Below are 13,255 nucleotides of genomic sequence, written 5' to 3' on the forward strand. Positions count from 1 at the left end.
CAGGTTTATTTGGAAGCACTAGTTTTCAGAGCGCCGGTCTTTCATCAGGTAGCCAGTGAAGAAGAATCATAGGACTATAAATTCTGTGTCCTATGATCTTGCCCCAATAGCTACCTGACGCAGGAGCAGCGCTCCGAAAGCTAGTGCTTCCAAATAAACCTGTTGGGCAATAACCTGGTACTGTGTAATTTTTAACTTTGTCCTTCATTCTAGTTTCTCTCATGAGGAGGGAAAACCGCAGCTCGGATTCCACCTGTCACTTCCAATCAAGATTTTACACATTTTGATAAGATTTCGAATGTTGTTTATTGCTGGAGCTTTTAAAGAGTAAAAGTAAAGGTGTTTCACTCTTCATTATGCCTTTTGATCCTGCTGTTTATTTTGCTTTGATTAAATATTTTATTAAATATTTGCTTTAATAATCTATTAAATATTCTAATTCCCGACAGTGATTCTTATCCCTTCCTGAAACTTTTTTCAGTCTAATTGGTTAAGGAGCTGAGTAAGACCTAGATTTCCTGCAGAGGGCGGTAGCTGTGGCTGTAACCAAGTGTAAGTGCACTGAAACCAATTAATTGCACTGGGGAAACAAAATCCAACTCATTGACAGTGAAAGGCCATATGCATGTTCATCAGCTCTAATAACTTCTACATTCACCAAAATTAAACAGTACTTTGAATAACTCAAAGCAATTGCGAGCATTGAAAAGAAATGATTAGTTGACTCTGTGAAATCTGACTGAAAACCCGAACAGTTGGGTGGAGTTGGGTTTCAGCATTACACTTCAATTGTACGTTATGTACCTGTTGCTGAAAATCAATAATCCAAAACATTGTCAAGCAGTGATAAAATGTCGTGTGTAATGCGATGCAGGACCAATGGTGGCTTTGTTGTGTTTTTCAGCCACTCACATAGGATGTTTCAGAGATGAATCAAAGGAGAAAGCTCTGAAAGGAGCAGTGTTTTATGACTTTCGAAAAATGACTGTTTCACAATGTCAAGACAGTTGTGCAGAAAGGTAAGGGAAAGTCTCACTGCTGTCATATCTGGGTTTTATATCTGTTTTATAGCCTCTTTTGGCATGTCCACATATCTTCCTTATTCTGGTCCCTTTGTGATTAAGTTTTGAACCCTGCTGAAATAATGTTAGATTAGTTAGTGAGCCATATTTTTGGAAATGGTTTTTAGATCCCTCTCCTTTCAAAATTTCAATGATGAGTACTCTGCCAACAATAGTTAAGAATTTCATGTCACAGCTGTCTGATTGGGAGTTAAGCACTTAGAGACACATGGTAACAAAGTGATTCATAGAACATAGAAACGTACTGCACAGAACAGGCCCTTTGGCCCATGATGTTGTGCCGAGGTTTAATCCTAATGTAAAATATAATAACTTAACCTACGCACCCCTCAACTCACTGCTCTCCATGTGCATGTCCAGCAGTCGCTTAAATATCCCCAAAGCCTCTGCTTCCACCACCACAGCTGGCAACGCATTCCATGCATTCACAATTCTCTGTGTAAAGAATCTACCTCTGACATCTTCTTTATACCTTCCTTCTAATATCGTCAAACTATGACTTCTCGTACAGTCAATCCTGCCCTGGGGAAAAGTCTCTGGCTATTGACTGTATCTATTCCTCTTATTATTTTGTACACCTCTATCAGGTCTCCTCTCTTCCTCCTTCTCTCCAGAGAGAAAAGTCCGAGCTTATTCAACCTTTCTTCATAAGGCAAGCCTTCCTGTCCAGGCAGCATCCTGGTACACCTTCTTTTCACCCTCTCCAAAGCCTCTGTATCTTTCCTATAGTAGGGCGACCAGAACTGGACACAATTTTCTAAGTGTGGTCTCACCAGGGACTTGTAGAGCTGCAGCTCTACCTCACTGCTCTTAAAGTCAACCCCCCTGTTAATGCAAGCCAAAATACCATATGCTTTCTTAATAACCCTATCCACTTGGGTGGCAACTTTGAAGATCTGTGTACTTGCACACCCAGATCCCTCTGTTCCTCCACACTGCCAAGAATCCTGTCTTTAACCCTATATTTAGCATTCTAGTTCGACCTTCCAAAATGCATCACTTCGCATTTATCCAGGTTGAACTCCATCTGCCATTTCTCAGCCCAGCTCTGCATCCTGTCTATGTGGCGCTACAGCCTGCAGTAGCCCTCTATACTATCAACGACACTTCCAACCTTTGTGTCATCTGCAAATTTACGAACCCACCTTTCAACCTCCTCATCCAAGTCACTTATAAAAACTACAAACAGCAGAGGCCCAAAAACAGAGCCCTGCTGGACCCCACTCAACACTGTCCTCCAAGCAGAATACTTTCCATCTACAACCACTCTCTGTCTTCTGTTAGCCAGCCAATTCTTAATCCAAATAGCCAAATCTCCCTGTATCCCATACTTCCTAACTTTATGAATGAGCATACCATGGGGAACCCTTTCAAATGCCTTGCTGAAGTCCATATACACCACATCCACTGCTCAACCGTCATCGACCTGTCTTGACACCTCCTCAAAGAACTCAATAAGATTTGTGAGGCATGACCTGCCCCTCACAAAGCCGTGCTGACTGCCTTTAATCACACTATGCTTTGCCAAATAGTCATAAATCCTATCTCTCAGAGTTCTTTCCAAAACCTTGCTGATCACAGATGTAAAACTGACTGGTCTGTATTTGCCAGGGATTTCCCTATTACCCTTCTTGAAAAGAGGAACAACATTCTCCTCCTTCTAATCCTCCGATACAACTCCTGTGGAGAGTGAGGAGGCAAATATTCTTGCCAGCGGCTCAGCAACCTCCTTTCTCATTTCCCATGTCTGCTATGCCCTTTCTGTGGAACAATTGCTCCCCGTCTTTACTTCCCAACTCCTGTCTGATAGCGTCATAATTTCCTTTTCCCCAATTAAATATTTTCCCTCGGTAACTGCACCTTTCACTCTCCAAGGCTATGCTAAATGTGAGGCAGTTGTGATCACTTTGACCAAAGTGCTCTCCCACTGCGACATCTGACACCTGTCCTGGCTCGTTGCCGAGCACCAAATCCAAAATGGCCTCTCTGCTCGTCAATCTGTCTACGTACTGAGTAAGGAAACCCTCCTGAACACACCTGACAAAAATGGCTCCATCCAAACCATCTGCATTGACGAGGTTCCAGTGGATATTGGGAAAGTTGAAATCACCCATAACAACAACCCTGCTACTTTTGCATTTTTCCATAATCTGCCTGCCTGTGAGATCTTCAATCTCTCTACTGCTATTGGGTGGTCTGTAGAAATCCCCCAATGTGGTGGCTGTACCCTTGCTGTTCCTACCTTCTCAGTAGACAAACCTTCCTCAACAATATGCACTTTCTGATTAGCAATGCTACACCCCCTCCTCTTTTTCCACCCTCCCTGTTCTTTTTAAACATTCTAAACCCTGGGACATCAAGCAACCATTCCTGCCCCTGTGAAACCCACGTCTCCGTTATGACCACAATATCATAGTCCCAAGTACTGATCCATGCTCTAAGTTCGTCACTCTTATTTCGGACACTCCTTGCATTAAAGCAGACACACTTTAACCGATCCCTTTCTTTCATCGCATGAGAAACCTTCCTGATAGATTCAATATATCCTGTCACCGTCCCATCTGCAGCCGACCTGCTCTCAGACATGTGGCTCTGATTCCCACCCCCCATGCCAAACTAGTTTAGACCCTCCCGAATTTGGTGGAGTTTTCAGATTGGGCTGAGTGATTAAAAATTTATTTGATGGAATGGCATGGAAATGTAGGAGCAAGGGCAGACCATAGAGTTGGCCTCTCCAGCCCTGTTTTGAATAAAAAACAGAAGCTTAAACATACATACCAACAGGTTCAAAAATGTCTTCTCCCCCATTGATATTAACGTCTGAATGGACCACTCAAATCTCAAATGTAATGTTGATCTTGCTTTTGTTGCACCTTCCTTGGAGCAGTGGCTTTGTATTCCTCACTCTGTTCTATCACCCTATGATCTGCCTGTACTGCACGCAAAACAAAACTTTTCACTGTATCTAGGTACATGTGACAATAATACATCAAATCCAAAATCCATCATTTGGTAAGATCTTGATGTGTCTGAATGTGGGCTCAACTCCACTCTCCTGTTTCACTACCGTACCAAAAATATCGCTTTGCTCAATCAAAAACCTGTCAACCTTGACAATTTTACGGTAGCCTCCACTGCCTCCTGTGGGAGGGAATTCCAATATTCACGAGCCTTTGAGGAATGCCTTATTTTGAAACTGTGCCCCAAAGTTAGACTCCCACACGAATGGAAGCTCCTCCAAGCCTCCACCCTGTTCAGCCTCCCTACAGAATCTAAATGAGATGAAAAGGCTGAACATGTCTTTCACCTTGAATGGTCTCAACTTCAGCAGGGTCAGTGAGGGAGCTGAAAACCTAGCGCAGGGTTTTCTCTGTAAGCGCCTGAACCCTGTTGTCAGCCCTTAGATTATGTGGGGAACAGTCACTTATTTGTGATTCTTCACAAACTTGTACATTAATGACCAGGCTAGTTAAAAGTGGCAGACAAGCTTTCAAAAGTGGAAGACCAAAAGGAGGCAGCAGTGAGTCATGGCAGATAAGTGAGAGCATGGGCATTCCTAAAATAGAAGTGTCTGGTCTTTTTATAGTTAATTTTACAGTACCAGTGTGGGAAGCCCCTCTGTGTGGTCTGGGTGTATTGGGGTGAGATCGGGAGTGTGGTGCTCAGTCTGTTGCCTAGCATAGTCTGACAACAATGATGCACCCACCACCCCCCCCCCTCAAGTCTGCTGCCTGACAGAAGCTGGAGACAGTCAGCCTTTGACAATGGACCTTAAAAAGTCGTAAAACTGATGAGTTGGCACTTGGGAGGAAAGTATGTGCTTACCCTCTTACCTCACCTCCCGGGAAAGATTAAAACTGGGGAATCGAGGCACAAGCAGGTAATGTGTAACTCTTCCCCAGAAGGGCAAAAAACCCTAAATCTCTGCAAATGAGATGTACTGGTTCAACTCATGTTGTATGCTTCAAAATGGAGATACCTTCATTTCCAAGTCTTGCTTGTTCTTTTTGTTTGTTTCCATCTCGGACACCCACCCACCTCTGTTCCCATGTGAAGCAGGGGCTAAACATTCTGTCATTAGGATCAGAACATTTTCAAGCACTTTCTTCATCATGTTATTTGGTTTGTAATCTGAAGCAGATTTCTTTCTACAGAGGTTACCTGTACGCTGGTCTGGAATATGGTGCAGAATGTTACTGCGGGAATCGAATTACTACAAGCAGCGCAAGGCAGGAAGATTGCAACATGGAGTGTAAAGGGGAAAAGCACACAGTCTGTGGTGGAGTGAACAGACTATCGGTGTATAAAGTAGAAGATCTCCGACCGAGCAACAAACGATGTATGTCTCTTTCTTGGAATTATTTAAAACAATAGCATGAAACAGTGTTTTCTAATTTTTCATAAATTGTACATCAATATTGACCACAACCCCATAGAATGAATATTCCTCTGCACTCAGTAACGTCATTTACTCCAATCAATATGTCAAAGTTCTGCTGGAAATGTTGGCTCTGTACAGTTTGATGTTAATGGAATCAGGAGTGAAAGCAATCTGGCGGTGGCAGTGGAGGGGTGCGGGGTGAGAGAGGAATCCCTGTCCTATTGATTTCTGATGCCTGATCTGCCCTAGTTGCCTTGTTTTGAAGGGTAATTCTGCCTGGTACTCTGCAGCCATGCAGTGTGGACAGGTTATTGTGCCAATCAGTATCTAATGCTGCTTTGGTAACTGATTGACCCTCGAGAGCCTTGTCAGAGCTGCTCAAACCCTCTCTTAAACATGCACCAAGCTGACCATGCTTTCAACTGCACTTGGAGTGCTCTCTATTCCCGCACTCTCTGCACTCAATGTTGTTTCATGGTATCACCATTCAAGTTTCAAGTTAGGTATTTTTGACTTTGACTTTGCCGCTGCAGCACTGGTGGAAGCACTTGGTGGAGGAGTTGGTACAAGTTATTTTAGCCAAGAATGACAGTCGCACCATTAATTCCAAGCACCAACCTCTCCATGAGGACATTTAGACATGCCTGCTGTTCCATGGTGGTTCTTTGCTGTCTCCTGTTGTGGATCAACTTGTCCGACAAGTGAACTGGAAAGGAGTCAGGAAGTTTGGAGCAATGCGTTGGGGTGATCTCCCTGCCACAGCTGAATGGTGACAGTATATGGGAGCTGTGAGATATGGACATGGGAGCTGCAGCAATGGCAAGTGTGTGAGAATGAACTGAAGTCTGCTCTCCTCCTTTCCTCATCCTGTGTTGTGGCCTCCAGCATTGCAGTTGAGGACCTCGGGTCTCTCTTGCTGGCCAGTTGTACCTATTCCTTCTACTTTGTTTTCCCTACTTCATAAGCCTTTCCCAGCCACTTGCAACAAGTAGATTGCATCTTCCCTTTTAAGTTGCGGGCAACCTTCTTTGATGTAAACTTCAAATGAGTTTAGGTCCCTGATTTGCTTGCTGCCTGTATCACTCCTTTCAGGGCTGGGTAACATTCCCTGTACCAATAATTGGCCTTGTTGAATTTTCCCACCCAGTTATATGTTATGCTGACCACCAGTCACATATTCCTGTTGCTTATATGCCAGTTGATTTGCTTTTTAAAGCTCTGTGTTTATGTGCACTTGATATAGCACAAATATAGAGTTTATGCTAAGACTACAAAGCATCGAAAATCAGAAGGCTGATTATTTCTTTAAGGGAATTTTCAACCAAAACCCAAATGATCTGTCCTCATTGTGTCTATAAGAGTCCCTTTGATAAATCAGCTTCAGTTCTTTTTTCATCTGCCATTGGCATTAGTCCCAGTGTTAGCAATCTATCTTGTGAGAAAACCTTTCAAAATAAGTCTTGCACATTTTGGTTTGTCTCCACTGCCTTGCCCCTGTCCTTTTCCTGAAACAATCTAATCTGAGCCAAAGAGAATGTAACCTTTCCAAGAAAGGTAAGAATGCACAATGGTCACTATATTAAGATGGGCAAAAGCTTTAAAAGGTGTTTAATTTTTAAAATAATCATCAAAAAATAAAAATTTTTAAAAATGCTTTTAAAATGTGGGACAAGTGCAGTCAATATTAACTCTTCCAACAAAGACATGACCGTAATATCATAAGATATCAAAATAGAATTAGGCCTTCTGGCCCATCAGGTTTGCTCTCCCATTCAATCGTGGCTGATATGTTTCTCAATTCCATTCTCCTGCCTTCTCCCCGTAATCCATGATCCCATTACCAATCAATAACCTATCGTACTCTGTCCTCAATACTGTCCACAACTTGGACCTCACAGCCCTCCGTGGCAGTGATTTCCACAGATTCATCACCCTCTGCTGAAGAAATTTCTCCTCATCTCAGTCCTTCTCTCTGAGGCTGTGCCTTTGGGTCCTAGTCTCTCCTACCAGTGGAAACACCTTTTCCACATCCAGTCCACCCAGGCCTCTCAGTATTCTGTAAATTTCAATGAGATGGCCCCTCATCCTTCTCAACTCCATTGATGACACACCCAGAATCGTCAACTGCTCCTCATATGACAAGCTTGTCATTCTCGGGATTATTTTTGGAAATCTCCTATGGAGCCCTTCCAGGGCCAACACATCCTTTCTTAGACATGGGGCCCAAAACTGCACACAGATTTGGTCTGACCAGAGTCTTCTTCAGCCTCAGTGGTGTATCCCTGCTCTTGTATTCTAGCCCTCTTGTAATAAATGTTAATATTGCACTTGCCTTCCTAACTTCCAACTGATCCTGTATGTTAACAGAATCCTGAAGCAGGACATCGAAGTCCCTTTGTGCTTCAGACTTATGAAGCCTTTCTGACTCTAGAAAATAGTCTGCATTGTTATTCTCCCTACCAAAGTGCAAACTCTCACACTTTCCCTCTCCGTAATCTATCTGTCGCTTTTAGATTAGATTCTCTACAGTGTGGAAACAGGCCCTTTGGCCCAACAAGTCCACACCGACCCTCTGAAGATTAACCCACCCACACCCATTTCCCTCTGACCGCTGCACCTAACACTATGGGCAATTTAGCATGGCCAATTCACCTGACCTGCACATCTTTGGACTGAGGGAGGAAACCGGAGCATCTGGAGGAAACCCACCTGGAGGAGGACCCTAGATATGGAGAGAATGTGCAAACACCACACAGATAGTCGCCTGAGCCTGGAATCAAACCTGGGACCCAGGTGCTGTGAGGCAGCAGTGCTAACCACTGAGCCACTGTGGTGCCCACAATTGCTCATGTCCTTCTACCTACCTTTGTATCACTCCCTGGCCCACCAGCTATCTTTGTATCATCTGGAGGCTTAGCAACAATGCCTTCAGCTTCTTTGCCCAAATCATTAATGTATAACATGAACAGTTGCAAAACTCCACTTCACTGACTGCCATCTTGAGAAAGACCCCTTACTCCTTACTCTATGCCTTCTGCCAATCAGCCAATCCTCTATCCATGGGTTCTTACCTCCATGTTGCACATTGTCAAATGCTTTCTGAAGATCAATCAAATCAATCATGACAGAAGTGTCCCTGTAAGTACTCGTGAACGTTGCCTTGGTTACTTACATACTGGTCGAACTGTGCTACCTGGAAGTGGTCCAACAAATAGTCTCTCAAATGGTGTATCTATTTAGATAGCCAACTATCATGTGAGCCTGGAAGATCCACACTTACTTCTCTATTGGGCCATCTTTATCGGGCACATCAGCTGTTATGGACACTTCTCCCTCCACAAACCTACCTCTGGCCTCTTCAGTCTTTCTTTCTGGGTACCATTAAACACAAGTTAGCATATACCTTAACAATTACCTTCCCAAGTGGCCTGCAGGTTATTCAGCTTAAAGCACCCGGCATTTCATAACTACCATTTGGCGTTCACTGTTCAACTGACTTTCTGACAATTTGGAATAAAACAAATCAGACCTTTCCAGAGCACAAAACAAAGCTCAATTTTTCCTTCACTTTAGAACCCGGCTTCTCAAACACCAATAATGTATTCTGAACCTTTGCCATAATATCGAGGCATCCGCAGCAATGATTCCCACTGGAAGAAAATGAATATTTGCATTTGCTGGTTAAAACTGCAGTAGGTGTCAATGGACATCGAACAAAGTAATTAGGAATGAGGACTGATTGTAGACAATCATGCTCACACCGTGAAGCATTCAAAAGTGATCACAGCTTGTTAAGTTCATGTAAGGTGGCATGCAGGCATCAAATGCAGCTTCATCCAGAGCACGATATTAACAAAAATGAATCAATCTTACTCAGTGTTCTGAATGTTTTGTCCTCCCAGCAGCATAGACTCATAGAGATGTACAGCATGGAAACAGACCCTTCGGTCCAACTCATCCACACCGACCGAGTATCCTAAATTAATCTAATCCCATTTGCCAGTGATCGGTACATATCCCTCTGAACCTTTCCTATTCATATACTCATCGAGATACCTTTTAAATATTGTAATTGCACCAGCCTCTCCACCACTTCCTCTGGCCGCCCATTCCGTATGTATACCACCTTCCATTTGAAAAATGTTTCCTTTAGGTCCCTTTAATATCTTTCCCCTCTCACCTTAAACCTATGTTCCCTAGTTTTGGATTCCCCTCCCTTGGGAAAAAGACTTTGGCTATTTACCCTATCCATGCTCCCCATGACTTTATAAACTTCTATAAGGTCTCAGCCTCCGACACTGTAGGGAATATAATCCCAGCCTCTTCAGTCACTCCCTAAAGCTCAAATCCTACAACCCTGGCAACATCCTTGTGAATCTTTTCTGCACCCTTTCAGGTTAAACAACATTTTTCCTTCAGCAGGGAGACCTGAATCCTTCACCTCTTCCATTTCAATTGACGTGTTATCTTTCTTAGCACACACTCCCTAACTTTAACATCGACTTACAGTCAGCCTCTGTATGGGTCACTTTGTTTTTCAGTGCACAGAGTCTTTAGTGCTCAATTATAGGCCACCAGTCTCTGTGGGTTGCATTGCCTTTTGATGCAGTGAGACAAGCAGGCAACGTGTCGTGAAGGATAGATAAATGAACAGTCCGAGGGCTGGAGATATCCCTGTGACACCGGCTATGCCAACAGCATACCTGCAGCACCTGTGATGGCAGTTTTAGCACCAAACAGACTGCTTGGGCTTCAAACAAATGGCTGTGTATGAGAATCAAAGGAATGTATTCCTCATGAGATCGAACGGGAACTGCAGTGGTCAGGAGGTTCTGGCTCCAGTGAATCATTGCACTCGCTCAGTGCCATGTCCAGAGGTTTGGCCACAGTCAGTCAGACTCTTGGTTGTCCCAGGTTCTGAGCATCCATATCCTGATAGTCTGGTGATTGGACTACTAGTCAGTCCCACAGGGTATACACAGCCAGTGTGGGGATTACAGTTAGATCAGGCAGCATGCTGTGGATTGGGCCATACTCAGTCAGGGCTGTCCTGTCAAAGTGGGGGGGCCACAATCAGTCTTGGTCCATCAGGAGGAAGGCCATGGAGTCCTGGGCCAAGTGGAAAACTATCCTTTCCACAGAGACGGCCAGACTTGCGTATTTTGCAGCAAGCACGTTTCTGATCATGTTAATGGGCTTCTCTGTCCTTTACTATGCTAAACAAGTGCCTCTGACAAACCTGTACCTGTCTATGCAATTTGACAAATGTGATTAATGGCCAAGACAATAGGATGGTCTTCTGCTTGAAACTAAACAGGCATCTGATCTTCAGCCATTCTGAGTGACAGAGACCTGAGATGTTCCTTGCTCAATAGCTGCAGATCACTGTTTGGTGCTCCTGAATCTAATCTAGAAAGGGTTCCCACTGAGTTGGAAGTCTTTGAGCTGTTGAAGGGTGTAGGTGAAAACATTACTGTACATCCCCTGAGGATTCAATCGGTTCCTCCTCCAAGATGGAGAGAGAGCTTAAGGCCTTTCTTAATAAATGACATAGGTGCCTGTGTTAGAGAAGAGAAAGAATTAGTTATCTCAGAGGAATAGACTCTTGTGGAAGTTAAGACTATGTTAGCACTGCTGACATGAGAAGAGCACCACAGCACAATGAGGTTTAATGGGTCAGGTAAGCATTGAGGTGTCCCTGTCCACAAATGAACAGTCATGTCCTTCTCCAGCCAGTTTGCAAATGTTTTCCTTGTAGGGAATGAGCAGCCAGGTGTTCACCACCCCCTCTGGTCTTGTCCCACTCAGACACATTATGGCCTAGCTTTCCATGCCACGAGACAAGGCAGGCTTGAGTACAATGAAAATCTACAGTAGAGCAGTTTGCAGTGATGCAAGAGCAAGCAAGGTTGTGGGGTGTCCTCAGTGAATGAGTGGGAAGCAGGAAGATTGAATGATTTGGGCGGCTGAGATGGGTAACAGCCACTGAGCAGAGCATGATGATGTGGTAATGAGTTTTTGTTCATGAATCTTAGTGAGATGCGTGTGTAGTGTTAGAGTTAGAGCAAGTGGTGGCCATGTGACTGGGATGTAACAGAGAGAAAATGGCAACCTGTACCTGTGTGGAGTATATAAAGTTAATGACCATTCACCCACACTGCCATTCCTGCTTCACTCAGGATTGCAGCACTGCCAGGGCTGCTATCTGGGTCAAGATCTTTGTATCCTCATTAGCCACTTTAGAGGTCCCTGAGGACTGGCAGGTAGCTAATGTTTTTCCTCTGTTCAAGAAGGGAAATAGGGATAATCCAGGAAACTATAGAGCAGTGAGTCTCACATCGGTGCTTGGGAAGCTATTGGGGCAATTCTTATGGTTAGGATTTATAAGCATTTGCAAAAACATAGCCTAATTAGGGACAGTCAGCATGGCTTTGTGCAGGGCAGGTCATGTCTTAATAACTTGATGCAATTTTTCGAGGAAGGTGACAAAGATGATTGATGAGGGTGGAGCAGTGGATGTTGTCTACATGGACTTTGGTAAGGCTTTCAACAAAGTAAGCTCATCCAGAAGATTAAGGTGCAAGGGATCCACAGTGACTTGGCCATGTGGATTCAGAATTGGCTTGCTCGTAGAAGACAGAGTTTAGTGGTGGAAGGTGTTTTTCTGGCTGGAGGTCCATGACTAATAGTGTTCTGCACATATAAATAACTTGAATGAAAATGTAGATGGATGGGTTAATAAGTGCAGATGATAAAAAGATCTGTGGAGTTGTGGATAATGTAGAAGGTTGTCAAGGGATACAGTGAGATATAGATCAATTGTAGATATGGACGGAGAAATAGCAGATAGAGTTTAATTTGGGTAAGTGTGAGGTGCTGCACTTTGGGAGATCAAATGTTAAGGAAAAGTATACAGTGAATGGCAGGACCCTGAACAGCATTGATGTATAGCGGGATCTTGGTGTTCAAGTCCATAGCTCCCTGAAAGTGGCCACACAAGTAGATACGGTATTAAAGAAGGCATATGGAATGCTTGCTTTTATTGGTTAGGGAATTGAGTACAAGAGCCAGGATGTCATGTTGCAGTTTTATGAACCTTTGGTTAGACCACACTTAAGAGTACTGTGTTCAATTCTGATCGCACCACAGGAAGGTTGTGGAGGTTTTGGAGAGGGTACAGAAGAGGTTTACCAGGATGCTGCCTGGATTGGAGGGTATAAGCTATAACAAGAGGCGAGAAAAACTCAGGTTGTTTTCTCTGGAGTGGCAGAGGCTGAGGGGAGACTTGATAGAAGACTGTAAACTTATGAAATGCATAGATAGGGTAGACAGTAAGAATCTTTTTCCCCTGAGTTGAAATGTCTAAAACTATGGGGCATGTGTTTAAGGTGAGAGGGCAAAGGTTCAAAGGAGATGTGAGAGGCAAGTTTTTTACACAGGGTGGGGTAGGAGTCTGGAACATGCTGCCAGGTGTGGCGGTACATGCAGATACGACAGAGACTTTTAAGGGACTTTTAGATAAGTACATGAATATGCAAGGAATGGAGGGATATGGACCGAGGGCAGGCAGAAAGGATTAGTTTAATTTGGTGTCATGTTCAGCAATGCATTGTGGACCAAAGGGCTTGTTCCTGTTTTGTACTGGCCTATGGTCTATCAGTCCAGGCTTGCATGGTTTGGTGGCGTAACCTCCTGTGGCAGTCAGCTGGAAAATGAACAGCCATCTTTCCACCACCTTGCTCCCCCAGGCCCTCCAAGTCCATGCTCACAAAGCAGGGAGCAAGCTTTCCTT

General features: G+C 44.0%; 1 protein-coding gene across 1 annotated transcript in view; it reads left to right on the forward strand.

Moving 5' to 3' along the window:
* LOC132830446 (sialate:O-sulfotransferase 1-like) overlaps positions 1 to 13,255 on the forward strand; it is a 76,797-nt gene that overhangs the window by 24,537 nt on the left and 39,005 nt on the right. Inside the window, exons 2-3 of the mRNA XM_060848143.1 lie at positions 905 to 1,019; positions 5,237 to 5,421. Of these exons, the coding sequence (XP_060704126.1) occupies positions 905 to 1,019; positions 5,237 to 5,421 (300 nt within the window). The remainder of the gene's footprint in view (positions 1 to 904; positions 1,020 to 5,236; positions 5,422 to 13,255) is intronic.

This window comes from Hemiscyllium ocellatum, chromosome 31 (assembly GCF_020745735.1).
Source record: "Hemiscyllium ocellatum isolate sHemOce1 chromosome 31, sHemOce1.pat.X.cur, whole genome shotgun sequence".
Classification (NCBI taxonomy): Eukaryota; Metazoa; Chordata; class Chondrichthyes; order Orectolobiformes; family Hemiscylliidae; genus Hemiscyllium; species Hemiscyllium ocellatum.